We start from the raw sequence: 27,476 nt of genomic DNA, 5'->3' as shown, positions 1-27,476 counted from the left end.
GCACAGGTGTTGGTTGTAGTGGAACAGGTGTTGGTTTTGGTTCAACTGGAACAGGTGTTGGTTTTTGTTCTTCTGAAATAGGTGTTGGTTTGGGTTCTAGTGGAACAGGTGTTGGTTTTGTTTCTTCTGGAACAGGTGTTGGTTCTAGTGGAACAGGTGTTGGTTCTAGTGGAACAGGTATTGGTTTTTGTTCTTCTGGAACATGTGTTGGTTTGGGTTCAACTGGAACAGGTGTTGGTTCTAGTGGAACTGGTGTTGGTTTGTGTTCTTCTGGAACAGGTGTTGGTTTGGGTTCTAGTGGAATAGGTATTGGTTCTAGTGGAACAGGTGTTGGTTCTAGTGGAACAGGTGTTGGTTTTGGTTCTTCTGGAACAGGTGTTGGTTCTAGTGGAACAGGTGTTGGTTTTTGTTCTTCTGGAACAGGTGTTGGTTTTGGTTCTTCTGGAACAGGTGTTGGTTCTAGTGGAACAGGTGTTGGTTTTTGTTCTTCTGGAACAGGTGTTGGTTCTAGTGGAACAGGTGTTGGTTTTTGTTCTTCTGGAACAGGTGTCGGCTTTGGTTCTGCTGCGGCAGGTGTTGGTTTTGGTTCTACTGGAGCTGGGGTTGGTTTAGCTAATTCTGGAACAGGTGTTGGTTTTGGCTCTGTTGGAACAAGTGCGGGTTTTGATTCAGATGGTTTAGCAGATGCTGGTTTGTGTTCAACTGGAACAGGGGTTGGTTTATGTTTCAGTTCTATTGGAACAGGTGTTGGTTTTGGTTCAGGTAGAGCAGGTGTTGGTTTTGGTTCTGGTTGAGCAGGTGTTGGTTTTGGCTCTACTGAAACGGGTGTTGGTTTTGGTTCTGCTGGAACAGGTGTTGATTTTGTTTCTGCTTGGGGAGTTATTGGCTTAGGTTTCGTTAGAGCAGGTGTTGGTTTAGGTTCTGCTGGAGCAGGTGTTGGTTTAGGTTTTGCTCGAACATGTGTTGGTTTAGGTTCTGCTGGAACAGGTGTTGGTTTAGGTTCTGCTGGAGCAGGTGTTGGTTTAGGTTCTGCTGGAGCAGGTGTTGGTTTAGGTTCTGCTGGAACAGGAGTTGGTTTAGGTTCTGCTGGAGCAGGTGTTGGTTTAGGTTCTGCTGGAACAGGTGTTGGTTTAGGTTCTGCTGGAGCAGGTGTTGGTTTAGGTTCCGCTGGAGCAGGTGTTGGTTTAGGTTCTGCTGGAGCAGGTGTTGGTTTGGGTTCCGCTGGAGCAGGTGTTGGTTTAGCTGCAACTGGTTTAAATTCTGCTGGAATTTGCTTAGTCTCTTCTGGCATACTTGGACCGCCTAAGTTAGATTCTACTGGAGCAGGTGTTGGTTTAGTTTCTGCTGGAGCAGGTGTTGGTTTAGTTTCTGCTGGAGCAGGTGTTGGTTTAGTTTCTGCTGGAGCAGGTGTTGGTTTAGTTTCTGCTGGAGCAGGTGTTGGTTTAGATTCTGCTGGAGCAGGTGTTGGTTTTGCTTGATCTTGTTCAGGTGTCGGTTTTGCCTCTGTTGGAGCAGGTTTTAGTTTAAATTCAGTAGGCACAGGTGTTGATTTAGGGTGTACAGATGCTGGCTTTCGTTTAAGTTTAATAGTGGATGGTGTTTCAGCAGGAGCAGGTGTTGGCTTTATTTCTGCTGGTCTAAGTGTTGCCTCTATATCTGCTGGCACAGGTGTTGGTTTTATTTCAGCTTTTGGTTTTGGCTCAGTTTTTGTTAGTTCAGGTATTAGTGTTGTCTTTGCTGGCTCCAGCACTGTCTGTATTTCTGCCAGGGTTGGTGGTGTAGGTTTGGTTTCTGCTGATGGAGGTGTTTTGATTATTGATTCTGCTAGTGTTGTTTTTATTTCAGCAGGTACAGGTGTTGGTTTTACTTCTGCTTGTGCAGATGTTGGTTTTGTTTGTGCAGGTGATGGTGTTGGCCCTGTCTTTGGTGATGCAGGTGTTGGCTCTGTCTCTGGTGATGCAGGTGTTGGCTTTATCTCTGTTAGTGCAGGTGTTGGTCTTATCTCTCCTGGTGAAAGTGTTGCCTGTATCTCTGCTGGTGCAGGTGTTGTTTTTGTTTCTGCAAGAGGAGCTGTTGGTTTTAATGGTGTTGATGAAGGCATTGGTTTTGTTTCTACTGGCGCAGGTGTTGGCGTTACTTCTGTTAATACAGGTGTTGACTTTGTTTCGGAAGGTGTAGGTTTTTGTATTATTTCTGCTGGTTCAAGAACTGGTATTATTTCTGTTGTTACAGGTGTTGGCTCTGTTTCTGCTCTTGCAGGTGTTGGTGTTTTTTCTACTGGTGCAGGTGTTGATTTTCTCTCTGTTGGTTTAATAACCGGTATTACTTCTGCTGGTGCAGGTTTTGGTTCTGCTGGTGCAGGTGTTACTTTTGTTTCTTCTGGGGCAAGTGTTACTTTTGTTTCTGCAGGGGCAGGTGCTGCTTTTGTTTCTGCTGGTGCAGGTGTTGGTTTGGTTTCTGCTGGTGCAGGTGTTACTTTTGTTTCTTCTGGGGCAAGTGTTACTTTTGTTTCTGCTGGTGCAGGTGTTGCTTTTGTTTCTGCTGGTGCAGGTGTTGGTTTGGTTTCTGCTGGTGCAGGTGTTACTTTTATTTCTTCTGGGGCAAGTGTTACTTTTGTTTCTGCTGGTGCAGGTGTTGCTTTTGTTTCTGCTGGTGCAGGTGTTGGTTTGGTTTCTGCTGGTGCGGGTGTTGGTTTGGTTTCTGCTGGTGAAGGTGTTGGTTTGGCCTCTGTTGGTTCTGGTTTTGCTTTTGTTTCTGCTGGTGCAGGTGTTACTTTGGTTTCTGCTGGTGCAGGTGTTACTTTGGTTTCTGCTGGTGCAGGTGTTACTTTTGTTTCTGCTGGTGCAGGTGTTGCTTTTGTTTCTGCTGGTGCAGGTGTTGGTGTGGTTTCTGCTGGTGCAGGTGTTGCTTTTGTTTCTGCTGGTGCAGGTGTTGCTTTTGTTTCTGCAGGGACAGGTGTTGACTTTATCTCTGTTGGAATAATCACAGGTATTACTTCTGCTGGTACAGGTGTTGGTTTGGTTTCTGTTAGTTTTTGTGTTGTTCTTGTTTCTGCTGGTGCAGGTGTTGCTTTTGTTTCTGCTGGTGCAGGTGTTGCTTTTGTTTCTGCTGGTGCAGGTGTTACTTTTGTTTCTGCTGGTGCAGGTGTTGGTTTGGTTTCTGCTGGTGCAGGTGTTACTTTTGTTTCTGCTGGTGCAGGTGTTACTTTTGTTTCTGCTGTTGCAGGTGTTGGTTTGGTTTCTGCTGGTGCAGGTGTTTGTTTGGTTTCTGTTGGTTCTGGTGTTGCTTTTGTTTCTGCTGGTGCAGGTGTTACTTTTGTTTCTGCTGGTGCAGGTGTTGCTTTTGTTTCTGCTGGTGCAGGTGTTACTTTTGTTTCTTCTGGTGCAGGTGTTGCTTTTGTTCCTGCTGTTGCAGGTGTTACTTTTGTTTCTTCTGGGACAAGTGTTACTTTTGTTTCTACAGGGGCAAGTATTGCTATTGTTTCTGCTGGTGCAGGTGTTGGTTTGGTTTCTACAGGGGCAGGTATTGCTATTGTTTCTGCTGGTGCAGGTGTTGGTTTGGTTTCTGCTGGTGTAGGTGTTACTTTTGTTTCTGCAGGGGCAGATGTTGTTCTTGTTTCTGCAAATGCAGGTGTTGGTTTGGTTTCTGCTGGTGCAGGTGTTGACTTTCTCTCTGTTGGTATAATCACAGGTATTATTTCTGCTGGTGTAGGTGTTGGTTTGGTTTCTGTTGGTTCTAGTGTTGCTTTTGTTTCTGCTGGTGCAGGTGTTGGTTTTGTTTCTGTTGGTGCAGGTGTTGGTTTAGTTTCTGCTGGCGCAGGTGTTGTTCTTGTTTCTGCTGGTGCAGGTGTTACTTTTGTTTCTGCTGGTGCAGGTGTTGGTTTGGTTTCTGTTGGTTCTAGTGTTGCCTTTGTTCCGGCTGGTGCAGGTGTTGTTCGTGTTTCTGCTGGTGCAGGTGTTGCTTTTGCTCCTGCAGGAGCAGGTGTTGGTTTTGTTTCTGCTGGTGCAGGTGTTGCTTTTGTTTCTGCTGGAACAGGTGTTGGCTTGGTTTCTGCTGGTGCAGGTGTTGGTTTGGTTTCTGCTGGTGCAGGTGGTGGTTCGGTTTCTGCTGGTGCAGGAGTTGCTTTTGTTTCTGCTGGTGCAGGTGTTGCTTTTGTTTCTGCAGGTGCAGGTGTTGCTTTTGTTTCTGCTGGTGCAGGTGTTGGTTTGGTTTCTGCTGGTGCAGGTGTTGCTTTTGTTTCTGCTGGAACAGGTGTTGGTCTTGTTTCTGCTGGTGCAGGTGTTGGTTTTGTTTCTGCTGGTGCAGGTGCTGCTTTTGTTTCTGCTGGAACAGGTGTTGGTTTTGTTTCTGCTGGTGCAGGTGTTGGTTTTGTTTCTGCTGGTGCAGGTGTTGCTTTTGTTTCTACTGGTGCAGGTGTTGGTTTGGTTTCTGTTGGTTCTGGTGTTACTTTTGTTTCTGCTGGTGCAGGTGTTGTTCTTGTTTCTGTTGGTGCAGGTGTTGCTTTTGTTTCTGCTGGTGCAGGTGTTGCTTTTGTTTCTGCTGGTGCAGGTGTTGCTTTTGTTTCTGCTGGTGCAGGTGTTGCTTTTGATTCTACTGGTGCAGGTGTTGGTTTGGTTTCTGTTGGTTCTGGTGTTGCTTTTGTTTCTGCTGGTGCAGGTGTTGGTTTTGTTTCTACTGGTGCAGGTGTTGGTTTGGTTTCTGTTGGTTCTGGTGTTGCTTTTGTTTCTGCTGGTGCAGGTGTTGGTTTGGTTTCTGTTGGTTCTGGTGTTGCTTTTGTTTCTGCTGGTGCAGGTGTTGCTTTTGTTTCTACTGGTGCAGGTGTTGGTTTGGTTTCTGTTGGTTCTGGTGTTGCTTTTGTTTCTGCTGGTGCAGGTGTTGGTTTGGTTTCTGCTGGTGCAGGTGTTGGTTTGGTTTCTGCTGGTGCAGGTGTTGGTTTTGTTTCTGCTGGTGCAGGTGTTGGCTTGGTTTCTGCTGGTGCAGGTGTTGTTTTTGTTTCTGCTGGTGCAGGTGTTGGTTTTATTTCTGCTGGTGCAGGTGTTGCTTTTGTTTCTGCTGGTGGAGGTGTTGCTTTTGTTTCTGCTGGTGCAGGTGTTGGTTTGGTTTCTGTTGGTTCTGGTGTTACTTTTGTTTCTGCTGGTGCAGGTGTTGGTTTGGTTTCTGTTGGTTCTAGTGTTACTTTTGTTTCTGCTGGTGCAGGTGTTGGTTTGGTTTCTGCTGGAGCAGGTGTTGGTTTGGATTCTGTTGGTTCTGGTGTTACTTTTGTTTCTGCTGGTGCAGGTGTTGTTCTTGTTTCTGTTGGTACAGGTGCTGGTTTTGGTTCTGCTGGAAGAAGTATTGATTTTATTTCAGTTGTTACATGTATATCTTTAGTTTTTGCTAAAGCTAATGTTGCTGTTATTTCTGTTGGTGCAGATGTTTCTATTGTTTCTGCTGTTGTAGGTGTTGCTTTTGTTTCCGATGGCACAGGTGTTGATTTTGTTTGTGTTGGTGCAGGTGTTGCTTTTGTTTCTGCTGAAGTAAATGTTATTTTTGTTTCTGATGGTACAGGTGTTGTTTTTGCCTTTGTTGGTGCAGGTGTTGCTTTTGTTTCTGCTGGCTGTGTACTTTTACCTGCCAAAACGGCTGTAAGTTCAATACCTTCGCGTGAAACTTGAAGAGCAGCAAGTGTGGGTGTACTCTCTGCTTCCACGGTTACAGCAGGTGTAAGTGTACTCTCTGCTTCCACGGTTACAGCAGGTGTAAGTGTACTCTCTGCTTCCATGGTTACAGCAGGAGTAAGTGTACTCTCTGCTTCCACGGTTACAGCAGGTGTAAGTGTACTCTCAGCTTCCATGGTTACAGCAGGTGTAAGTGTACTCTCTGCTTCCATGGTTACAGCAGGTGTTAGTGTACTCTCTGCTTCCATGGTTACAGCAGGTGTAAGTGTACTCTCTGCTTCCATGGTTACAGCAGGTGTAAGTGTACTCTCTGCTTCCATGGTTACAGCAGGTGTAAGTGTACTCTCTGCTTCCATGTTTACAGCAGGTGTATGTTTACTCTCTGCTTCCAAGGTCACAGCAGGTGTAAGTGTACTCTCTGCTTCCAAGGTTACAGCAGGTATTACTGTACTCTCTGCTTCCAAAGTTACAGCAGGTGTAAGTGTACTCTCTGCTTCCATGGTTACAGCAGGTGTAAGTGTACTCTCTGCTTCCATGGTTACAGCAGGTGTAAGTGTACTCTCTGCTTCTGTAGTTACAGCAGGTGTAAGTGTACTCTCTGCTTCCATGGTTACAGCAGTTGCATGTGTACTCTCTGCTTCCATGGTTACAGCAGGTGTAAGTGTACTCTCTGCTTCCACGGTTACAGCAGGTGTAAGTGTACTCTCTGCTTCCATGGTTACAGCAGGTGTAAGTGTACTCTCTGCTTCCACGGTTGCAGCAGGTGTAAGTGTACTCTCTGCTTCTGTAGTTACAGCAGGTGTAAGTGTACTCTCTGCTTCCATGGTTACAGCAGTTGCATGTGTACTCTCTGCTTCCATGGTTACAGCAGGTGTAAGTGTACTCTCTGCTTCCGTGGATACAGCAGGTGTTAGTGTACTCTCTGCTTCTGTAGTTACAGCAGGTGTAAGTGTACTCTCTGCTTCCATGGTTACAGCAGTTGTATGTGTACTCTCTGCTTCCATGGTTACAGCAGGTGTAAGTGTACTCTCTGCTTCCATATTTACAGCAGGTGTATGTGTACTCTCTGCTTCCATGGTTACAGCAGTTGTATGTGTACTCTCTGCTTCCATGGTTACAGCAGGTGTAAGTATACTCTCTGCTTCCATATTTACAGCAGGTGTATGTGTACTCTCTGCTTCCATAGTTACAGCAGGTGTAAGTGTACTCTCTGCTTCCATGGTTACAGCAGGTGTAAGTGTATTGTCTGCTTCCATGGTTACAGCAGGAGTAAGTGTATTGTCTGCTTCCATGGTTACAGCAGGTGTAAGTATACTCTCTGCTTCCATATTTACAGCAGGTGTATGTGTACTCTCTACTTCCATGGTTACAGCAGGTGTAAGTGTACTCTCTGCTTCCATTGTTACAGCAGGTGTATGTGTACTCTCTGCTGCCATGGTTACAGCAGGTGTTAGTGTACTCTCTGCCTCCATGGTTACAGCAGGTGTAAGTGTACTCTCTGCCTCCATGGTTACAGCAGGTGTATGTGTACTCTCTGCTTCTAGAGAAAGTGTCGGCGCAGTTTTTTCTGAAACAACTGTGGGTTTTAGTTTAAATTTAACAGGAGTTGGTGTGGGTTTAATTTCTTCTATAACATCTAATGGTTTATATTCTGCTACACCTGGTGTGAGTTTAATTTCTTCTGTAACATGAACTGGTTTATATTCTGCTACACCTGGTGTGGGTTTAGTTTCTTCTGTAACATGTACTGGTTTATATTCTACTACACCTGGTGTGGGTTTAATTTCTTCTGTAACATGTACTGGTTTATATTCTACTACACCTGGTGTGGGTTTAATTTCTTCTGTAGCATGTGTGGGTCTTGGTTTAAGTTTTACTTGAGATGGAGAAGTTGTAGTTTTTTCTGGAATAAGTGTAGAGTATAATTAAGAATATGATGGAGCACGTGCAAATGTATATTTATCTATAATGTGTGTAAGGTTTGCGTCCCTATTGAATGGTGTTGAAACTTTCTATGATTGTGTTCAGATTGTCTAGTTTCTGCTGAACTAAATGTTAACTTAAATTCCTTTTTTATGGAATTGTGTGTGTGTGTGTGTGTGTGTGTGTGTGTGTGTGTGTGTGTGTGTGTGTGTGTGTGTGTGTGTGTGTGTGTGTGTGTGTTGTGTACTTACTAAGTTCTGCTTGCGGGGGTTGAGCTGTGGCTCTTTGGTCCCGCCTGTCAACTGTCAATCAACTGGTGTACAGGTTCCTGAACCTATTGGACTCTATCATATCTACACTTGAAACTGTGTAATGGAGTCTGCCTCCACCACCTCACTTCCTAATGCATTCCATTTGCCTACTACTCTGACAGTGAAAAAATTCTTTCTAATGCCCCTATGGTCTAGTTTGGTGCAGGAAGTGGCCACCTACACCTGTATAGTGGTGTAGTTTCTGGGACCTCCAGCAACGAGGAGGTGTTGTGTTAAGGTGTTTTAGCACGAGTCAATACCACTGGTCTCCTCTAGTATACAGATGTGTTAATGTGCTCTCTCTCCATAGTGGGTAAATTCATAGTGTATCAGTTTGTCTCATACCTGTGTTTTGAAGTGTATAGTGCCTTCACAATATCAATGTGTGTGTAGGTAAATTTATAGTGTATTATTTTGCCTCATACCTGTGTTTTGAGGTGTATAGTGCCGTCACAGTATCCATGTATTGGTAAATTTATAGTGTGTCATTTTGTCTCATGCCTGTGTTTTGAAGTGTATAGTGTCTTCACAATATCAATATGTCAACACCCTCAACACAGTGTATTGGTGTGTGTGTGTGTGTGTAACATGGATGCAAATGCTGAAAAAAGATACCTTTTAAAACAGAAATAAAATGTAAAATAATTGATAATACTGTAACTAATTCATAAATTTATAAATGTCCTGTGGAGTATAGATTTAAAGCTGTGAACAAATGATTAGTATTTATTGTATATATAAAACAAAAGAATTGAATCAATAATGTAAGTAAAAAAAGAAAACAGAAATAACACCGTTTAAAATAAGGTCAAATGGTTTAAGTTTTTACATGTATGATTGTATAACCAGTTCCTATATAGCATACATCGCTGTATTCACAACCCAATTCTGGTCAATCTAAATAGCCAACTGGCCAATCTAAAGATCCATCTGACCAATCTAAAGAGCCATCTGACCAATCTAAAGAGTCATCTGACCAATCTAAAGAGTCATCTGGCCAATCTAAAGAGCCATCTGACCAATCTAAAGAGTCATCTGACCAATCTAAAGAGTCATCTGGCCAGTCTAAAGAGTCATCTGGCCAGTCTAAAGAGTCATCTGGCCAGTCTAAAGAGTCATCTGGCCAGTCTAAAAAGCCAGCTGGCCACCAGCTCGAGTGACCCAAGTGGGTTATGAATACATGCATAGTACTTATGTGTACATTGAACCATATACTCCATGCATACATACAAAGAATCATACATCTGTATACACACAATGAACCATGCAGTCCATGTATAAGCACAATGGGCCATACAATGCATGTATATACCCAAAGAGCCATACAGTATGTATAAACAGAAAGAACCATACAAAGAAGGTATATACACACACACAAAGTATCATAGAGTATGTATAGAGACAGAGAACCAAACAGAGCATGTATGTACTCACAATAAACTGTGTAGTGCAGGTATACATGCAATTATGTATACAACACAGAGCCATACAGTACTTATACACATAATGTATACGTACATTATATCAATGCATGTTTACATAAAATGAGCCATACAATGCATGTATACATACAAAGACTAATACAGAGCACATATACACACAATGAGACATACTGTATATAAATCATTCTTACACATAATGAGCCATCATAGAGTGCATTAATCATACTCAATAAGCCATACTGTGCATGAATACACGATAAGCCATACAGTGAAATGTAAACATATAATTGGACATACGGTGCATATGTACATATAATGAACCATACAATGCATATGCATATGTACACACATTGAACCATACAATGTATGTATACACTCAATGAGCTTTGTAGTGCACGAAAATACACAATGCGTCATATGGAGCATATATATATACACTATGAGACATACAGTGTATTCATACACACATGTATAAAGTGGACTAAAGAGTCAAAACTGAACCCCCTCCCCTCCCCCGCAAGCACAACTAGGTGAGTACACAATGCATCATACTGAGCATGTATACACAATGACCCATACAGTGTATGTATACACACACACACACACACACACACACCCACACACACACACACACACACACACACACACACACACACACACACAATAAACTATACATGTATGGAACAGAAGAGACTTAATTAACATCCCGAATTATTATTAAAGCTTATGAATCGAACAAATACGTTTGTGGGGAACTATAACTGACTTGCCAATATTCATGGAGGAAGAGTTTGGTAAATGTTTCAATATTTTGATAAATCTACTACGATAAATACAGTTTAATTATTTTGACAGCACTACTTAAATAGTAGCATCCTGTGGAGCAATGGGAGATAATTCTAATTCTGTATATCCTTTTGTTAATGGTATAACTTGTTAGTTATGCTTTGAATATTATACCAAAAAAAATAAGTCTCATCTGTATACACAATTCGAGAGTATTGATATATATTTTCCTAATACTCAGGTATTGTTCAATAACTGTGAAGAGTCAAGTTCTCGTTAAGAATTTTTTTAAACTGTAATGTCATAATGCAATGTATTTTAATGTTAAAATAAAAATACCAAATAAGGAACGAATTTTAACCAAAGAATCAAATACCATTTAATTTTCTCCATGCAGTGTCTTGTACTGTACTTGTTTGTTTTTTTAGAAATTGTTTCAAACCCAAAGTACCTTAACGTATTGTGCTGCAGTTAGTGCTATGTGAGGTCGTATATTATTATTTTCACAGCATTCAGTTCCTTCATATCAGTCTCATCATTATTATTATACCACCGTGAATGTTGTAACTAGTTCACATTATCACAGCCACGATCATTAGGAATTTATATAAAGTCATATGTTTATAAACAAAGCACACACACACAGTATTATGAAAATAATTAACTTACCTTTCAAGGCGAAATTCAAGATTACCCAAATGGACAGAGTAAGGTAAAAGAGGTAGTTTACATTACTCTTATATTGATTGCTATAAGGATGAAGAATCATTTGCAAGGGTTTTATAGGATTAAATTTACAACTCACACGTTTTACATTAACAGTTTAGCTCTGTAATACCTGACTGTGAGAATGAGCATCAGAACCAAAAACTGATGAGAACTAGATAAATAACTTTTAGTCTTGGTAACAACTGTAAATGTTATTTTAGAACTTGAATAATATAGTTACAGAAGGTTATAGACGTTAGAGATATATACCCTTCGTTCATTCGTTACAGCTGACCATGAATACAGCAGACGCCATCAGTCATAAAGAAGCACCACCACACTCCAGCAGTCATCCACACCAGCATCCATCACTGTACAGGACCAGGTGTACAGTGCTTCTTGTGCACCACCACACTCCAGCAGTCATCCAAACACCAGCATCCACCACTGTACAGGACCAGGTGTACAGTACTCCTCGTGAATTTCAGTATACAAAATACATCCACTGTCTCTTTGCAAACCCCTTTCATCCAACCTTGTTCCTTACCCCTCTCCTGTTTGACCTTTCCGTAAAGCATATGGTAGTAGTTTCTAAACCCATATTGTACCATATGGGTGCATTCTTGCGACACAATTATATGTCATGATTACATTTTAGTTTTGTAATTCTTTGTTCATTCATGTCATGCATCAAGTCCCAATGGTATGATAATTAGATAATCAGGAACTGAATGTGTAGATATTTAGACTCAGTGAAGATGTAAGAGAAGAAGAACCTTAAGGTGTGAGGTGGATGGAGCTTACCTGTCTTAGTCTCGGATACCTGAGCGATCTCCATCTCCTGCTCATGGATCACCTGCCACGCTTTCTGTGCCAACACTCTATCTGTTGGGGCGAGGCGTGCACCTCCAGTCAAAACTGGCATCATGGGTTTAACTTACAGATTCCCCCTCTCTCTACTCTACCAGGTAATCAGCTACTGTTTATCTACTCACTATGCTAATTCTCGTCAAATTGTTGTTACTATCTATAACTTTACTATTTATTGTACATGACTATTTTTTGAGCAGTAATGACCGTATTTTTTCTATATTAATGAATATATAGTATATATTATATAATGAATATAATAATGAATAAAACAGTATAATGTTTTATGTATCTGTTTCTTTGTCAATCCTTAACGAACACAAAATTTGATGTGTACTGGAAATCTCAAAAGTGATGTGAAGTTATGTATTTTAAATACATAACTTCACATCAATATTTTAAAACTAAATATTTAACAAAAAAATGATGGACGGTCCATAAAATATATTGGGTGCCATTTTGACAAGTGCGAATTTTGTCCGTTTCTTTTTTATTATTTTTAAAGCAAGCACATTTATCAATAAAATACTGTTGTGTTCTAATATTAGGCTTCAGTAATAATATGTTCATGACTCCATGAGTCACAGTAAATGTAAGAAAGATAAGGTCTAATCTCTTATATTTACTGCTGCATAATGATGTACAACAATGCTAGTGACTGTAAACAATCTCTATACTGTACTAAAAGCACGAACTTCTTATACTCCAAGAGCCACAAAGATGTATCCATTTCTTACCTTCCTTTGCATCACGGTAAGCCTCCTCTACCAACACCTGTGCAACCATGACGGAGTGTCCATGCTTCTCCACGATGTTGATAAGAGGTTGCTGGGTCTCCGGCTTCTTCAACGCAGGCAGCTTGCCCGCTTCGCAGTATGCGATAATCTCCTCTGTCTCGATTCCTTGGTTTATCATCTGAGAAACCTTGGTCAACTCCTGAGTGGTTGAAGAGAACTTGCCCATTTCCCTTGGAATAACATCATTGAAGAGAGTCTCAGGTTTGATATTCTTGGCATGTTTGACCATACGCAAGAAGGCCTTGAGACCAACTGGGTGCTTCGCAGCCTGTTCTTGAGTTTCTTGGGCAAGTACAATAGACACATTCCTTTGGTGACCAATATGCTCACAAATCTTAACAAGAGCAGTCTGGATGCTTGGTTGCTGAAGAGCCTTAAACTCACCAGCTCGGAACATTGACCAAATTTCATTAACCCTAACATTATTCTTCAACATTGTATGTACTTTGGCCAACTCATTGATAACTTGCTCGTCCTCAAAGAACTGAGGAGCAACTTCTCGAACAACTTCTTCACCCTTGACAGATGTTTCTGAAACCTTCACGAAACACTTGACACCAGGAATCTGGTTCGGTGCAAATTCACTTGGTTGAATTTCTGGATAATGTTCTTCAAGAGCAATGGGAGTCTTCCAGTTCGTGTACACTTCAGCAACCCGGCGGTCTTTGGGGGTCTTGAAGACCTTGACTTTCTTTTCCTCGATCTTTGGCCTCCAAACATTCTGTTTAGCCTCTTCTAGTTCTTTTTCTCGTTGTGCTGTACGATCCACTTTGCTCTGTTTAAGTCTCTCCATCGCTTCCTGGTGTACTTGTCTCTGCTTCTGCGCGCGCTCCCTTTCTTTTTCCTTCATGTGCTCTGCTGCGTGTTGAATCTGAACGGCTGCGTATCTTTCATCTTCTACTTTCATCTTTTCTTCATAGGTGAGTTCTGAGGAAAATGGGAAAATATGTAGTTTTCACTATGTTCAATGATTTATAATGCATCGTAGGCTGCATGTGTATTCTATTATTTACATAATTACAATTTCAAAATTATTAAAATCATGTACTGATAAAAAATAATTCTATCTTAAATTACTGTTTTCTTTACTGCACATTTTCCACTACTATCTGCCTCCCACTCACCATAACACTATCTGCCTCCCACTCACCATAACACTATCTGACTCCTACTCATAATATCACTGTCTCCCACTCACCATAACATTATCTGCCTCCCACTCACCATAACACTGTCTCCTACTCACCATAACACTATCTGTCTACCACTCACCATAACACTATCTGCCTCCCACTCACCATAACACTATCTGTCTCCCACTTCACCATAACACTATCTGCCTATAAAACTACTCATAATTAATTGATATGAACATAGTGCTTATCAATGGCTGTCTTGAGCAGGGTGTTAGTAGACTACCCTCTTCCTCCCTTCCCCACACACAGTATTATGCATTCGAGAGTAACGCCTTTACTCACCAATGACTTCCAGCTTGGCCCGGGTGAAGTCTTCACCCACAGGATTCGCAGCCCGACAGGAGTACTCTCCCTTAACTTCAGGTCTGGCTTGGACAATGGTCAGAATAGCCTTGTCGTTACGAACTCTCATCTGGAAACACAAAAAATCGTTAGAGACTAGTATTCCCATTTTATAAGATTCATTGGATATGACAAATTCATTTTTTCTAGCTAGTAAACTGTGCTGTAATGAAAAAAACGTTTCCTCTCTACACACGACTAAAGTGGATGGTTTCATTAAAATTATGTAAGATTAAAGCTGTATCTTTTAGGCCATATATACTGTATAAGAACAACATCTATTGCTCTGATTCAGAGTGGAATAGGGTTAAATTAATGTAGTTTACTAGTTTCACCCATATGTTTCAATAATTATTTTTAAATAATTCTATAGATGCTGAAAATCTACATAAAATGAAGCAAATGTTTCAAACAAAAAACAAAACTAAAAAAATAAACATTTTGGGACTAAAACAAGGACTTTTTTTATTTATATTTTACAAATTCAGCCCTCCCCCAAAAAAAATATTTGTTACCTGATATGATGCATGTTGGCGTATAATCTTGTTATTGTGGTACCAGGTTATCTCAGGCTTTGGGTTACCAATAAACGTTGCTGTGAAGGTAATGGTTTCCATTTCCCGTACTCGTGAGTTGACAATTTCTTGTGTGAATTTGGGTTTAGTAGGTTCGCCTGCAGGTAGTAAACAGGCAAATTAATATTACTGTCACTACATTTGTATGTACCTTTATTTCAGACATGTCAACATATATAGTTAAGTCGGTGTAGGCCTATATTAACAAATGGTCTGAGGGCAAAATACTTGCTTTTTTAAATGTTTAGGTCATATAAATTATGGGTATATTATTTTTTTTCCACATACTTGTGGTCTGTTGAAGGCATGAGGTGCTTCTCTGCGTCCCACAGATTAAATATTACCAGGACTCGAGGACCAGCCAAATGTCCGAAAAGAGTTTTATTCATTAAAGTTGCAGCAAGTTTTTACCCACAAGTTCCATAAAGGGTCTTGTGCTCGTGCGTGTACCCACATGCATAGGATCATTCCTATATGTACTCCCAACATGTGGGAGAATGCTGGGTTGGCGTGAATGCAACCTTCGTGTCTTTTACTTAGGTTGCAGTGACCTTTCACTGAGGTACAGTGACCTTTCACTGAGGTACAGTGACATTTCACTGAGGTACAGTGACCTTTCACTGAGGTACAGTGACCTTTCACTGAGGTGCAGTGACCTTTTACTGAGGCACAGTGACCCAAATACAGAAGAACCTATTGCATGGACGAATTATTTTCTAGGGTAAATATATTGGGACAGATTATTGCAAGTTTTCCATTGCTATTACAGTTACACGACATTTTCCAAATTTTGTTTAATTTTTTCAAGATTAACATATGTCAGTGTCAGCCACTTTTTCATAATACGCCAAGATTACTTATACATGGAATGACAGTAGAAGTTCCGTCTGATATAATTAAGTTCAAGGAAAAGAAACTGTTTAATCATATATTTTGACATATCTTATAAATAGGTGATAATAGAACACAACCAAAATTTTGATAATTCTAACTTTTCACTTTGCTTCCCAGATTTTATTGGTCTTCTATTTTTAAATGAAAAACTGTATTTTAAGAAACCTTGATATGTGCGAACATAATGAGGGAAAACAATGTCAAGACATATTCTTACAGATAAGATACATTGAGTAAAGAAGTGGTAAGAAATAAGTATTTCAGTCAAATTAATATCAAGGCGATCTGCTATAACTACGTTGGAAAGGTTTATTAAGAAATAACATTATTTGAGTGCAGCTTATAATGGTGATAAGTGCTGTTTATCAAAAAAAAAATCAATTATGTTCATAGAAAGTCGAAAGCTCTTCAAATAAATGCAATATACTTTAACGACAAAAATACAAGCAGTAAAAAAAAGCAGGAATAAACGTGTCCTTACCTTCACTACATGTGGCTAATCCATGCATTCATTCTCAAGCAGCAGAAATTCCTCAAGACTATCAGCCCTCCTCATGCCACCACTTCGTGAGTGCTTGGAGGACTTCGCTCTGCTAATACCTACACAACTGGAGTGATCCTCAGAGTCTGAAGCAGACACGTATTTGGGGAGGGATGCTGATCTCTGGCTTGGAATTCTATCACTATATTCATTTGCGAGGAAAAATTCTGCGGAAGGAACTTTCGGACGAGTGCCCGTTTTGCTAAAACTATTTATAGGATTAGGTGAGGAGCTTCGTGGAGCAGGACTCGACGTTCTCTTTGGGGTTAAAGTCGGACTATGTAGTCTTTTTGGAGTTACAGATGTACTCCGTGACTTTTTTGGTGCTGGTTTTGGACTGTGCATCTGTTTGTTTGTCGAGTCTTGATTTGCTAATGATTTTGTATTTACTCCAGGACTTACTTTTTTTCTTGGAGATGATCCTGTGCTTGTCATTCTGAAAGGCGCTTGAGATACACTATACAGTTTACCTAGTACTGGAGTCTTTACTCTACCAAGTGTTGGGCTCTCAGCTCCTCCAGATGGTGTGGCTCTTTCTTGCATTGGACTCTGTATCCTTGGAGATACCGGCAATGGACTCTGTATCCTTGGAGATACCGGCAATGGACTTTGTGTCCTAGATGATGTTCTTGAAGTCTTTGGGCTCTCATCTTTGGCCTTTTTTGCAGTCAAATCCATTGCTCTGTCAACAGACATTGCCCTAGGAGGTCGAACCACACTTCGCTGACGTTTCTCTCGGGACTGCTTTGGAGATTCTTGTGGGCTTGAATCTTCAAGATCCTCTGTTGATGAATATTGATACACTGGCATTGGGATTTTTGTGTTCTCATGGATTTGCTTGAAGGTTTTTCTTATTAGTTGTGGCGTTGACATTGGAGAGCTTGGCTCACTCCATACATTTCTTTTAGGACTTCCTGTCCACTCTGTTAGACTGTCAAATGAATGCTCTCTTGAAACTTTTTGGGGTATTTTGCAGAAATTTTCCTCTGATTTTAATGAAGATTTACGCATTATTCTAGGAGTTGAAGTTGGAGTAGATTCATCTGAACTTGCCAATTTAGGAATCGTTAATTCCCTTAGACTGTCTGATGAAGATCCATGTATCATAAGCAAAGGCAACTTATCTGGTGGTGACGGACGCTCTTTTCTTAGGGTAATGGGTGTTGATGGCAAACTAGTAGATCCTCTAAAAATCTGAGTTACTGGAAGCTGTGGCGATTTATCAGAATTAATTGTTTTCTCACATAATTTTGAAGTTTCACTCTCGCTTTCCTTTGAAATTGTAGTTTTGTTTTGGGAAATGGTGCCTTGGGCTTCAGAACTCAGTACTGTATGTCTCTGCGATTGTTCTGATGACCTGCACAGAGATTTCAAATTTTGGGATCTATTTTTACATGTCTTTGAAATTTCTTCTTTCGAATTCCTTTTCTCCGTCTGAGATGAAGATCTTTTACTTAAATTATGATCTCTCTCACCAAGTTTACTGGATGAAGATACCATAGTCTCTTTTTTCTTTAAAATTGGTTTTCTCCTTAAGATGGGTGTAAGCTGACGAGTAATTTTAACTCCTTCATTGCTATGATGACAGCAAACATCCTGGGGTTGGAATCCAGAAGATGTGTGTGTGCTTGTTGTGTTCTTTAGTATAGACTTACGTTTTACTTTAGGAACAGCGCTGGGTGTTACCTGTTTTTTAGTTTTAGTTGTGGTGAGATCTTTACCTACAGATGATTGGAACTCGTCTTCACTTTCGTTTTGCCTGCCTTTTGCTGGCTCTGAGACCTCTGGTCCCGTACATTCTGTTGGCTTTGACAACACAATTTGTTCTAGTTTTTCAGGTGTATCTGTGTCAGAGATTTGAGGGTCATCATTATTTCCTTTGATTTTGAGATCGTAGTTGTGATGAGTCGACATTTCACTATTTTCCAAATTGACCAACTTTTGCTTCTCTTTTATTTGCATTGCAACCGAAAATTTTATTTCAGAGCTGTCATCATTTATTGAGGGCTTTTTTAGTTCTATCTGTTGAACAGATGTATATACTGGTGGTTCGGTAATTTCAATAACTGGTATAGATGCAGATTCCAATACTTGTGAAGATATAACACTAGCAGCATCAGTTTGTTGAGAATGCTCGCAAATCTTTTGCTTTTTGTTTTGCTCGATTGTCATTTCAATTTCCGTAGTAATATCAGCTTGTGCCAGTGAGCTTAATGCCTCGATTACCTGAGATATTGAATTGCGATGCGAGCTTAAGTAATTTGATAACACAGATTGAGCGAAGTTAGGCGAGTCTGTTTGACGTTCGGCTTCAGACAATGTGCTAGAAGTGTCAGCATCAAATTTAAAATGAACATGTTTTATATTTGGGCTAAGAAGTTGATCTTTGGATGTACTGAGCGTGTGCTGACTTTCCACAAAGTAAGGCGGGTTGACGGCGTGAACACTGGGCTGTTGACTCACTGCATCACTCACGGTCTCGGTTTCGGAAATAAACACGGAATCACTACCCACGGACAAATCACCAAGAGACACACAACTTGCCACTTCAACGTGAGCTAAGCGATCACTCATGGATTCATTAAGCTGTGTATCACTCTGGCAATCTGCGTCAGTCTGAGAGCCATACTCTGCGTCACACTCTGAGATGGTGTCTCGACTGCTCATGCATGAGGGATCACAAGATACTGAGGCTCTCTCAAGGCTGTCTACAGACATGCTGGTGATGGAGGCACTAGTTACACTGCTACTCAAAGCACACTGTGTATCACTAGCAGACTTAGCATTGACAAATGTTCTAGGTGGGAGGGAGGACACACAGGATGCTATGGGAAGGGAGCCTTGTGGCAGGTTTTGCTTCACTGACATGGACTTGAGGGACACGGGTGTAGAGGATGCAGGAATGGGAGATGCTAATACGGATGTGGGCATGGGTGAGGGAGACTGCAGCTCAGGTGGAGAGGTTGACAACACACACTGAGAGGACGGCAACACAGGCTTTGCTGGTGGCTCCAAGGACTGGGTGTGCTGAAGCTGTGATCCACTCCTACGTGCACGAGAGAGCTCCACTATACCTGACATAGCCTGCTTCAGATCTTCCATGCGAGTTACCCATTCTGGTTTGCGATAGGACTTTGATGTATCCTCTGTGTGTTCTGTGGGCAAGTGCAGTAGCAAATAAACACATTCTTAACAAAGTGAATTTACTATTAAACCAATGTATTATCAATTTCATGTACTGAAAGCAAGAAATTAAAAGCTTTCTATATGGAAATAGATTGATGAATGTAAGCATAATAGAAAGAAAGCAAATTTCATAATTGTATTATATTAAATAAATGAGCTATGGAAATCCTTTTATTAACATGACAATCAACTAGGAGCCATTAAAACAATGTCACCAGTCCTGTAAGCATAAAAAATATGAATCATTATAAAATATCTCAACATAAATCAACAAGCAATAGAGGCCGATGGTTTCATGAGAGCTTAATGATGCAGAGATGCACAATATTACATGATATGGAGTTAATGGCAGTGTGCGTGTTATGGTGGAGAATGTCACAGTATTGAATGTAAAGAGAGAGGTAGACAGTGGTCAATGTGGAGCCTCCCAGAAGCGTGATTGGAGAACAGTGCTGCCCTGAGAAATGCCTGCAACAAAATGGGAATCAGATATGCAAATTCTGCATCGCTGTTTCCACATATAATTAAGACAAACTTGAAATATAGTTGCACATAATCCGAAGATTGTTATTTTTTTTCAAACAAGATGATTTGTATAGTTGATGTAATTTATCCACTAAATATGGCATAATACTACATAAAAATCAATCTCCTAACAAACAAAACAAAATCAAGAAATATATACATGAAATAACAATAAGAAATAAAATAATGGCAAATATACATACTATACATATATATATATATATATATATATATATATATATATATATATATATATATATATATATATATATATATATATATATATATATATATATATATATAGAAACAGCATTCAATTATTTTTAAAACCATTAACATTTTTGTTTTAAATTTCCTGACTTGAAATCATATAGTTAGCATGTCAAAGTGAACACTTAAATCCAATTATATGCTATAGTTATCAAAGCGTGAGTGTGAACGAGGAACAAACCCATACCGGGCAGAACCACTAGGGTGGTCACTGTGGTGTCCACGCCGTTCCTGTTGACGGCCTCACACGTGTACTCCCCACAGTCGTCCAGCACTGCGTAGGGAAGGGTGAGGGCCTCCGTGCCGTCCTCGTAGGTCTCTAGGACGAGTGCCTCGGTGACCTGTAAGGGGGTGCCGTCTGCGTACCATGAGACGGTTGGTCGTGGGTAGCCAGTAGCCTTAACCAGCATTCTGGGGAAATAAAGATAATAACTCACATTAACTTGGCTGAAAACAAGAAACAACTCCGTTACATGTGAAAATAAATGAAAGTGACGACGTTTGGGACCGACCTGGACCCATATAGACGACGTTTCGACCCGTCCTGGACCCATATAGATGGGACCCATAGATAAATAGGCACAACTCTCAAAAATATTCTACAACATACTGAACACATTAAAATCCAATTGAGTAATTCTGTACTCCTCAGTAATTTATGTACTTCTGTACTAGCAAAAGTATGTCGAAGAAACGGAAGGACTCACTTGACGGAGGACCCCTCGATAACCTCTATCGTCTGCTCCAGCTTGTTGCAGAAGTAAGGCGAGGAGCCAGCCTCCGAGGTGTCGGACTCAGTGTCTTTCTCAATCTCAAGAGTCTCATCTTCCTCAGATGCTGGGCCCGAAAATACATTCTTATCTGATACTGAAGTTGTTGTTGCAGCCTCAGAGTCCGGTTGGTATTCGTAGGCTGAAATGATCAAAGGAATTATTAGCTTTTATAATGAAATAAAATAACAAAATAACACTTATAAAATGCGTCAATGCTGCGTATACGATAATTAAACATTAATATGTTTATTGCTTATATTCCATCGGTTATAATATATGTGTGTGTGTATGTATTGGCGTTAATAATATACATATTTTTGGGTGCGTGTACTCACCTAGTTATGCTTGCGGGGGTTGAGCTCTGGCTCTTTGCTCCCGCCTCTCAACTGTCAATCAACTGGTGTACAGATTCCTCAGCCTACTGGGCTCTATAATGTGTGTGTTTGTGTGTCCCGGATCACAATCATTACAATCGTCTCGGACATGTGTCCAACATGTTACAATCGTCTCGGACATGTGTCCAACATGTCCGAGATTACAATCATATTTATATATAAATTAGTGTGCGGAGTTAGTTTGATTTACCTACTTCCTCCTCCAGTGTGTTGCTTTCATGCACCACTGCCTTTCCTAGTATGTTATCCTCACACACTATTTCAGCCCCTAACGTGTGATCCCCTTCATGGGGTACTTCCTCCCCTACTGTATGTCCCTCACGCACTTCTTCCTCTCCTAGTGTGGTTCTCTCACACTGAGTATATTATTTCTCATAACAACGCCTCATTTGCTATTCAGTGAATTAAAACCCATAGACCTTCGTTTTTTCCTATACTCATAAGATTATAAGAAAGCCAAAATGTTCAGAAATATTCAAATCAGGAACAATTGTCAAACAAATTTGAGGAAACATCATGAAGGAGATCGTTGTGTGATACTTACACTCGACAGCGAGGTTTGCTGTGGTTCTTGCCTCTCCGGCCGGGTTCCGAGCGATGCAGGTGTAGTCTCCTGCGTCTTCAGGGAACACTTCGAGGATCTGGAGGCCGGCTTGGCCATCGGGGGCTTGCGTGAGCCGCACTTCACGGTGATGGCCGATAGGTCGCCCGTTCTGGAACCAGATCAGCTTGGGTGTGGGTTTCCCAGTTACTTTACAGGTGAAGCGAACTTCCTCCCCATCCATCACACGGATGGGGGTCAGGGGAGGGTTGAAGGCGGGTGGTTCAGCGTCTTCGGTGTCTTCACCCTCTACAAGTAACGTGGCGGTTGAGGATGCGCGCCCGACTGGATTTTGAGCGGTAACAGTGTAGTCACCAGAATCATCCTCAAACAGTTCCCCAAGAACAAGAGATGACTTATTGTTGTCACTTGTGATCTGTACCTCCAGCTCCTCATCGGCTGTTATCAGCTGGCCGTGTCTGTACCACGTAAACTCCGCTGGAGGTTTAGCAGTAACCTCTGCTTCCAGAATTGCAACCTCACCTTCTGGAACAATTTGAGGCTGCAACGGTTTGATGAACTTGGGAGGTTCCATTTCGATTACCTCTTCAGGTTCTGTTGGAAATATAGTTACTGAGAACAAGCCTTCACTGTACAAGCTAAAAAATATAAAGTGGTAAGCTTGTGCAAAGAAACAAGCCAAAATAATACATATAAAACCAACGCAATAAGACATATCTGAAATGCCTTGAACAATAAACAAAACCAAGAGCTTTCTACAACAACAACAATAATATAATAGTGTCAACAACGCTAATTAACTTACTAATCACAATAACTGTGGCAACTGATCTTGCTTCTCCAACTTCATTGAAGACTCTCACTTCGTACTCGCCAGCGTCGTCATCGACAACCTCCTCAATATGGAGGCTCGTTTCGTCCTCGATATATTCGATAACATAGTCGCGCGAAGGCTTCAGCTCTCTATCCTGATGATACCACTTGACAGTGGGTGGGGGGAAGGCCTCGTAGTGGGCGTGCAGGTCAAGGCACGACGGGGTTGTCACTATCTGAGCCTGCAGGGGCTCTGTGATCCGTGGTGCCTGACGCAGTTCACTCTTTTCTAACATCTCGATGTCCTCTACAGTAAGATATGAAGCTGTTTCATCTTGACCGTGTTGGTTAATAGCGACACATCGATACAGCCCCCTGTCATCAATGAAGACCTCGTTGATGATAAGGGCGGCGCGTCCTGTCGTGGCGTCGAACTCCTGCACAAATTCAGAAGACTGCACGATTTCATTGTCGAGATGATACCACAGGACCTTAGGAGTGGGCTTCCCCTTGACTGTAGTCTCCAGCACCGTCTTGGAGCCATGTTTAACCTTGAGCGGCTTTAATGGCTCCAAGATCTTGGGCGCCTCCCCACGAGGCTTGTCCTTTCGCGCTGTAAAATATATGCATCGTTAATCACGAATGTCTTGCTATAGCTTACTTAGGTAAAAATGAACTAATATTTGTTCTTAATAATTCTTGAACAAAAAAGAACACAAGGGGCCACCATATTTAACTACAGGAGGCCCGCATTTGGTCAAAAGAATCAGATGCTGGTTTTTGACTATTGTTTTGGAGGTTGCACAGGGAAAAATTCTGTGCACATCTTGGCTGTTAATTAATAATAATGAGACTCACTGACCAGTTGCTGCTGGAGGTGTCCCATGAGTCTTAGTGCCGACACTTACCTTTACTACGTAGCTTAGTGGTTAACGTGGTACAGGTGGATAAACTACTTTACCGTAGGTGGGTAAAGTAGTGATGGCTCAAGAGTAGTGGTGCAAGAAGAGGATGTAGTATAACCCACCTCACAATCTACCATATCATAACACCCAAATGTGAAGAGATGGATTTTATGAAACCATACAACTTTTAAAGTACAAATCAATAGCTGGAGAAAAATTACGCAAATGGAAATATTTGGTAGACCTTATACTTGCCAGTTTACCATACACCATGGTGGGCAACGGGAGCGAGTAGACTGTGCGTGTTGGCAATTGGACAACCAATCACCAGCACACATAGCTATCTTGTTGGACAGCCATTCAAGTAAGCATTCAAACCCTCAGCGAGCCCATTATCCAGGTATTTAACTAAAGATTCATCTACCCATTCAACTATCCAATTTAACAGTTAACACCCCATGAAGCCATTAAGCTGGCCGATCAACTACTCATCCAGATATTCAATCCAGCAGTCACCCATCCACCCCACGTATCCAACCCAACAGTAAGGTACTCAGTCAGATATACAACCCAACAGTTAGGTACTCAGATATACAACCCAACAGTTAGGTACTCAGTCAGGTATACAACCTAACAGTTAGGTACTCAGTCAGGTATACAACCCAACAGTTAGGTACTTAGTCAGATATACAACCCAACAGTTAGGTACTCAGTCAGATATGCAACCCAACAGTTAGGTACTCAGTCAGATATACAACCCAACAGTTAGGTACTCAGTCAGGTATACAACCCAACAGTTAGGTACTCAGTCAGGTATACAACCCAACAGTTAGGTACTTAGTCAGATATACAACCCAACAGTTAGGTACTTAGTTAGATATACAACCCAACAGTAAGGTACTCAGTCAGATATACAACCCAACAGTTAGGTACTCAGTCAGGTATACAACCCAACAGTAACATACTCAGTCAGATATACAACCCAACAGTAAGGTACTTAGTCAGATATACAACCCAACAGTAAGGTACTCAGTCAGATATACAACCCAACAGTAAGGTACTCAGTCAGATATACAACCCAACAGTAAGGTACTCAGTCAGGTATACAACCCAACAGTAAGGAACTCAGTCAGGTATACAACCCAACAATAAGGTACCCAAAGACACATATATCGTCACAGAGTCTTCTGACCCCAAGACACATGTATACAGAGCAACAGTGAGCTACACATACAGATACACAGATGAGCGGTCAACCACCCAGCTGTATAGTCATACCTTCGTGTCGTACACGAAGGTATGACTTCGGAAGGTATGGAAGGTATGACACGAAGTTCCATGCACGACAAAGTGTAACAAAGTGTTATAAAGTGTTACAAAGTGTTACAAAGTGTAACATGTAACTGGAGAGGCTTCGTAACATCTACACACAGACGTTAACTGTGGCCACTTAGCATCATCGTTATTGCTGTGTGAGAAGCAATATATACGCAGCAGGAGGAACCTTTGCTTCATGATACGAGGCAAAAGGTTACCCCCCCCCCCCACTAAGTGTCCGGTTGCCCTTGAGAGCCTCTACACGGCACTGGCACCCTTCCCTGGCACCGCCATACATGGCCCTGTGCCAAGCCTCACCTCCCAGCCAAGATTATACTAACGCCGGCGTCAGCTTCGAGGGTTAAAGAATGAATTAAAGATGCAAAATATATTTTATTTTAACGCAAATTACGAAATTCTGGGAGTAGATAGTGAGGCTTGTCGTAAGGTCAAAGGTCAAGTCATTTGAACTATTCAGTCAGCAACACCATCATCCTCCCCCTCCTCCCTTCCACCTAAGGTAACTCATACTGCAGTCTATCTCACCTGGTCAAACTAACCAATACATCTTTAGAGTCTTGCGACGCAACATAATATTATTTAAGCGAACCATTATTTAAGCGAAGCTGTTTTAGACAGCTAAAACCCAGCCACTTAAGGGTTTTAGACGGTAGAGCGACGGTCTGAACGTCACTGGACGGTAGAGCGACGGTCTGAACGTCACTGGACAGTAGAGCGACGGTCTGAACGTCACTGGACGGTAGAGCGACGGTCTCGCTTTATGCAAGTCGGCGTTCAATCCCCGACCGTCCATAAGTGGTTGGGCACCATTCCTTCCCCCCGTCCCATCCCAAATCCTTATCCTGATTCCTTCCAAGTGCTGTTTAGTCGTAACGGCTTGGCACTTTCTCCTCATAGAGCCTTCCTTCCTTCATTGCACTAAGGAGATGTTGTCCAGCTTAAGTCTTAGGACACGACTTAAGGTATGAGACCCTTAATTTTGTCCTATACCTTACCACCTTGATTGACGTCCGGTTACGTAGATTTAGCTACACACGAGGCTGACGGTGGGTAATGTTTGGATATTACAGGATATCCAGACCGATACAGGAACAAATGGACAGTATTTCTTTCATTTGATGCCTTTGTTCATCTAAAATAAAATGCTAATCATCTCCTTGCTAGATCAGTTTACAGTTTCTAGTAAGTTAACCTAAAGAGCTGGCAGTACGTTGTTCATCCTTTATTTAGTAGATTGAGAGAAGTGCTCCTCGGTGGAGCTGGAAGGAACTTGGACTTGGGACGTCTACACCTGAGGGGATGATTATTTTTTTCTTTTTAAGATATATACAAGAGTTGTTACATTCTAGTACAGCCACTAGTACGCGGAGCGTTACGGGCAGGTCCCTACGCTTGGTTTCGCAACCTTCCATAAGACCAAACCATCGTACTAAAATGAAATACAATCAATGTCGAGTGATCGAGGTTCAGTTGCTTGAGGAGATGGATGCAGGTGGGTGGTTAGAGGAGATGGATGCAGGCTCGGTCGCTACAAGATATAATTCAGGGAGGCGGTTAGAAAGATTAGAGGCATAGATAACTATCAAAGCAGCAGGGCCGGGCGAGCCCTCTAAACAATTAACATTTCTAAGGCATACATATTACACTTCCTTAATTACATATATATATCAAACAAACTACAGGGCACTGGACGGTACCTGCTATGTATTCCCTGAGAAAACGCATAACCTTAGAAACTCTAAATCGTCTCATTAATCCGTTCTTAAAAAAAGATTCCAACTTTCTCAATGGCTCTAACTATCTCACATTAGTCATCCGGGGTGTGATAATCTACACAATTCCCTAGCTCTAATGTCCCAAATCAGTCTGCCAAGATATAATTTCACTGATACAAATTTGACAACACAATTATTGTGACGGATTAAGAGAGAAGAAGGTGGTGCACACTTACTCCAGAGCCACGAAAGCATTATTGCTGTTGCTGGCGGAAGACGGTGTTAGGCGACGGTCTTGAGGTCATGGTGTTAATCAATACCCTGAGATGTTCACCTGTGCACACACAAGACCACAATGACGCCCCTCCTCGACACAGACCCCCCCCCCCCCACCCACCAGCGTCAATGTGTGACACACTCCTCGTTGCCAGGGGGCGCCGGCAGATCAAATATGTTGCAATTATAGACCGAGCCGCGTTATTTGGGTTACAACCGACGAATGTTATTGTTTTACTTGTTGCCATGCCAACACATAAACAGTGAAATAATCTATTATTTCACTACACATGGTATATGTTTGATATATGTCGTAGCTCAGTCGATTAAGGCAGCGTCTGGGATGCCCCCTTGGACGCAGGTTCGAATCCTCGCCACGGCCCTTGTGGATTTGTTCAATCTTTTATTTACACGACTAGGATAAAACTAGAAATAGGGACGACTAGGCAAGGTATCGCACCAGTAACTTAAGCCGGCAGATGACAGCTATGTTCATTCACACACAAGTGCTCACCTAGTTGTGCTTGCGGGGGTTGAGCTCTGGCTCTTTGGTCCCGCCTCTCAATCGTCAATCAACTGATGTCCAGATTCCTGAGCCTACTGGGCTCTATCATATCTACATTTGAAACTGTGCATGGAGTCAGCCTCCACCACATCACTGCCTAATGCATTCCAC

At 41.6% G+C, this 27,476-nt stretch overlaps 2 protein-coding genes across 19 annotated transcripts in view; both read right to left on the bottom strand.

Annotated features, from left to right (window-relative positions):
• Positions 1 to 27,476, bottom strand: part of sls (sallimus) — a 601,134-nt gene that overhangs the window by 75,753 nt on the left and 497,905 nt on the right. For 16 of the 18 annotated variants that reach the window (XM_069317072.1, XM_069317078.1, XM_069317081.1 and 13 more), the window contains 5 exons: positions 19,117 to 19,197; positions 14,548 to 14,705; positions 13,973 to 14,102; positions 12,435 to 13,421; positions 11,632 to 11,712 (listed from right to left, as the gene is read on the bottom strand). In XM_069317072.1, coding sequence (XP_069173173.1) covers positions 11,632 to 11,712; positions 12,435 to 13,421; positions 13,973 to 14,102; positions 14,548 to 14,705; positions 19,117 to 19,197 — 1,437 coding nt within the window. Of the gene's footprint in view, positions 1 to 11,631; positions 11,713 to 12,434; positions 13,422 to 13,972; positions 14,103 to 14,547; positions 14,706 to 19,116; positions 19,198 to 20,210; positions 20,435 to 20,730; positions 20,936 to 21,735; positions 22,348 to 22,558; positions 23,180 to 27,476 lie in introns of all 18 variants that reach the window. The other 2 variants (XM_069317090.1, XM_069317080.1) reach the window with 2 other exon arrangements.
• On the bottom strand, positions 460 to 9,938 carry LOC138358739 (mucin-2-like). Its single transcript, XM_069316907.1, has 2 exons — positions 518 to 9,938; positions 460 to 486 (listed from the first exon to the last, which is right to left on the bottom strand). Exons 1-2 carry the CDS (start codon positions 7,163 to 7,165, stop codon positions 460 to 462), a joined length of 6,675 nt encoding a protein of 2,224 aa, XP_069173008.1. The 5' UTR covers positions 7,166 to 9,938.

This window comes from Procambarus clarkii, chromosome 86, assembly GCF_040958095.1.
Source record: "Procambarus clarkii isolate CNS0578487 chromosome 86, FALCON_Pclarkii_2.0, whole genome shotgun sequence".
NCBI lineage: Eukaryota > Metazoa > Arthropoda > Malacostraca > Decapoda > Cambaridae > Procambarus > Procambarus clarkii.
Note: the sequence above shows the minus strand (reverse complement) of the source record. Positions and strands in the feature narration are given on the sequence as shown.

What these genes read in the sequence shown, in the direction of transcription:
- LOC138358739 (XM_069316907.1), bottom strand. Translation starts at nt 7,165, where the DNA reads ATGGAGGCAGAGAGTACACTTACACCTGCTGTAACCATGGAGGCAGAG. An exon ending in AAGAACAAAAACCAACACCT is followed by an intron (nt 487 to 517) that starts GTTCCACTAGAA and finishes CTGTTCCAGAAG; the next exon opens with AACAAAAACCAACACCTGTT.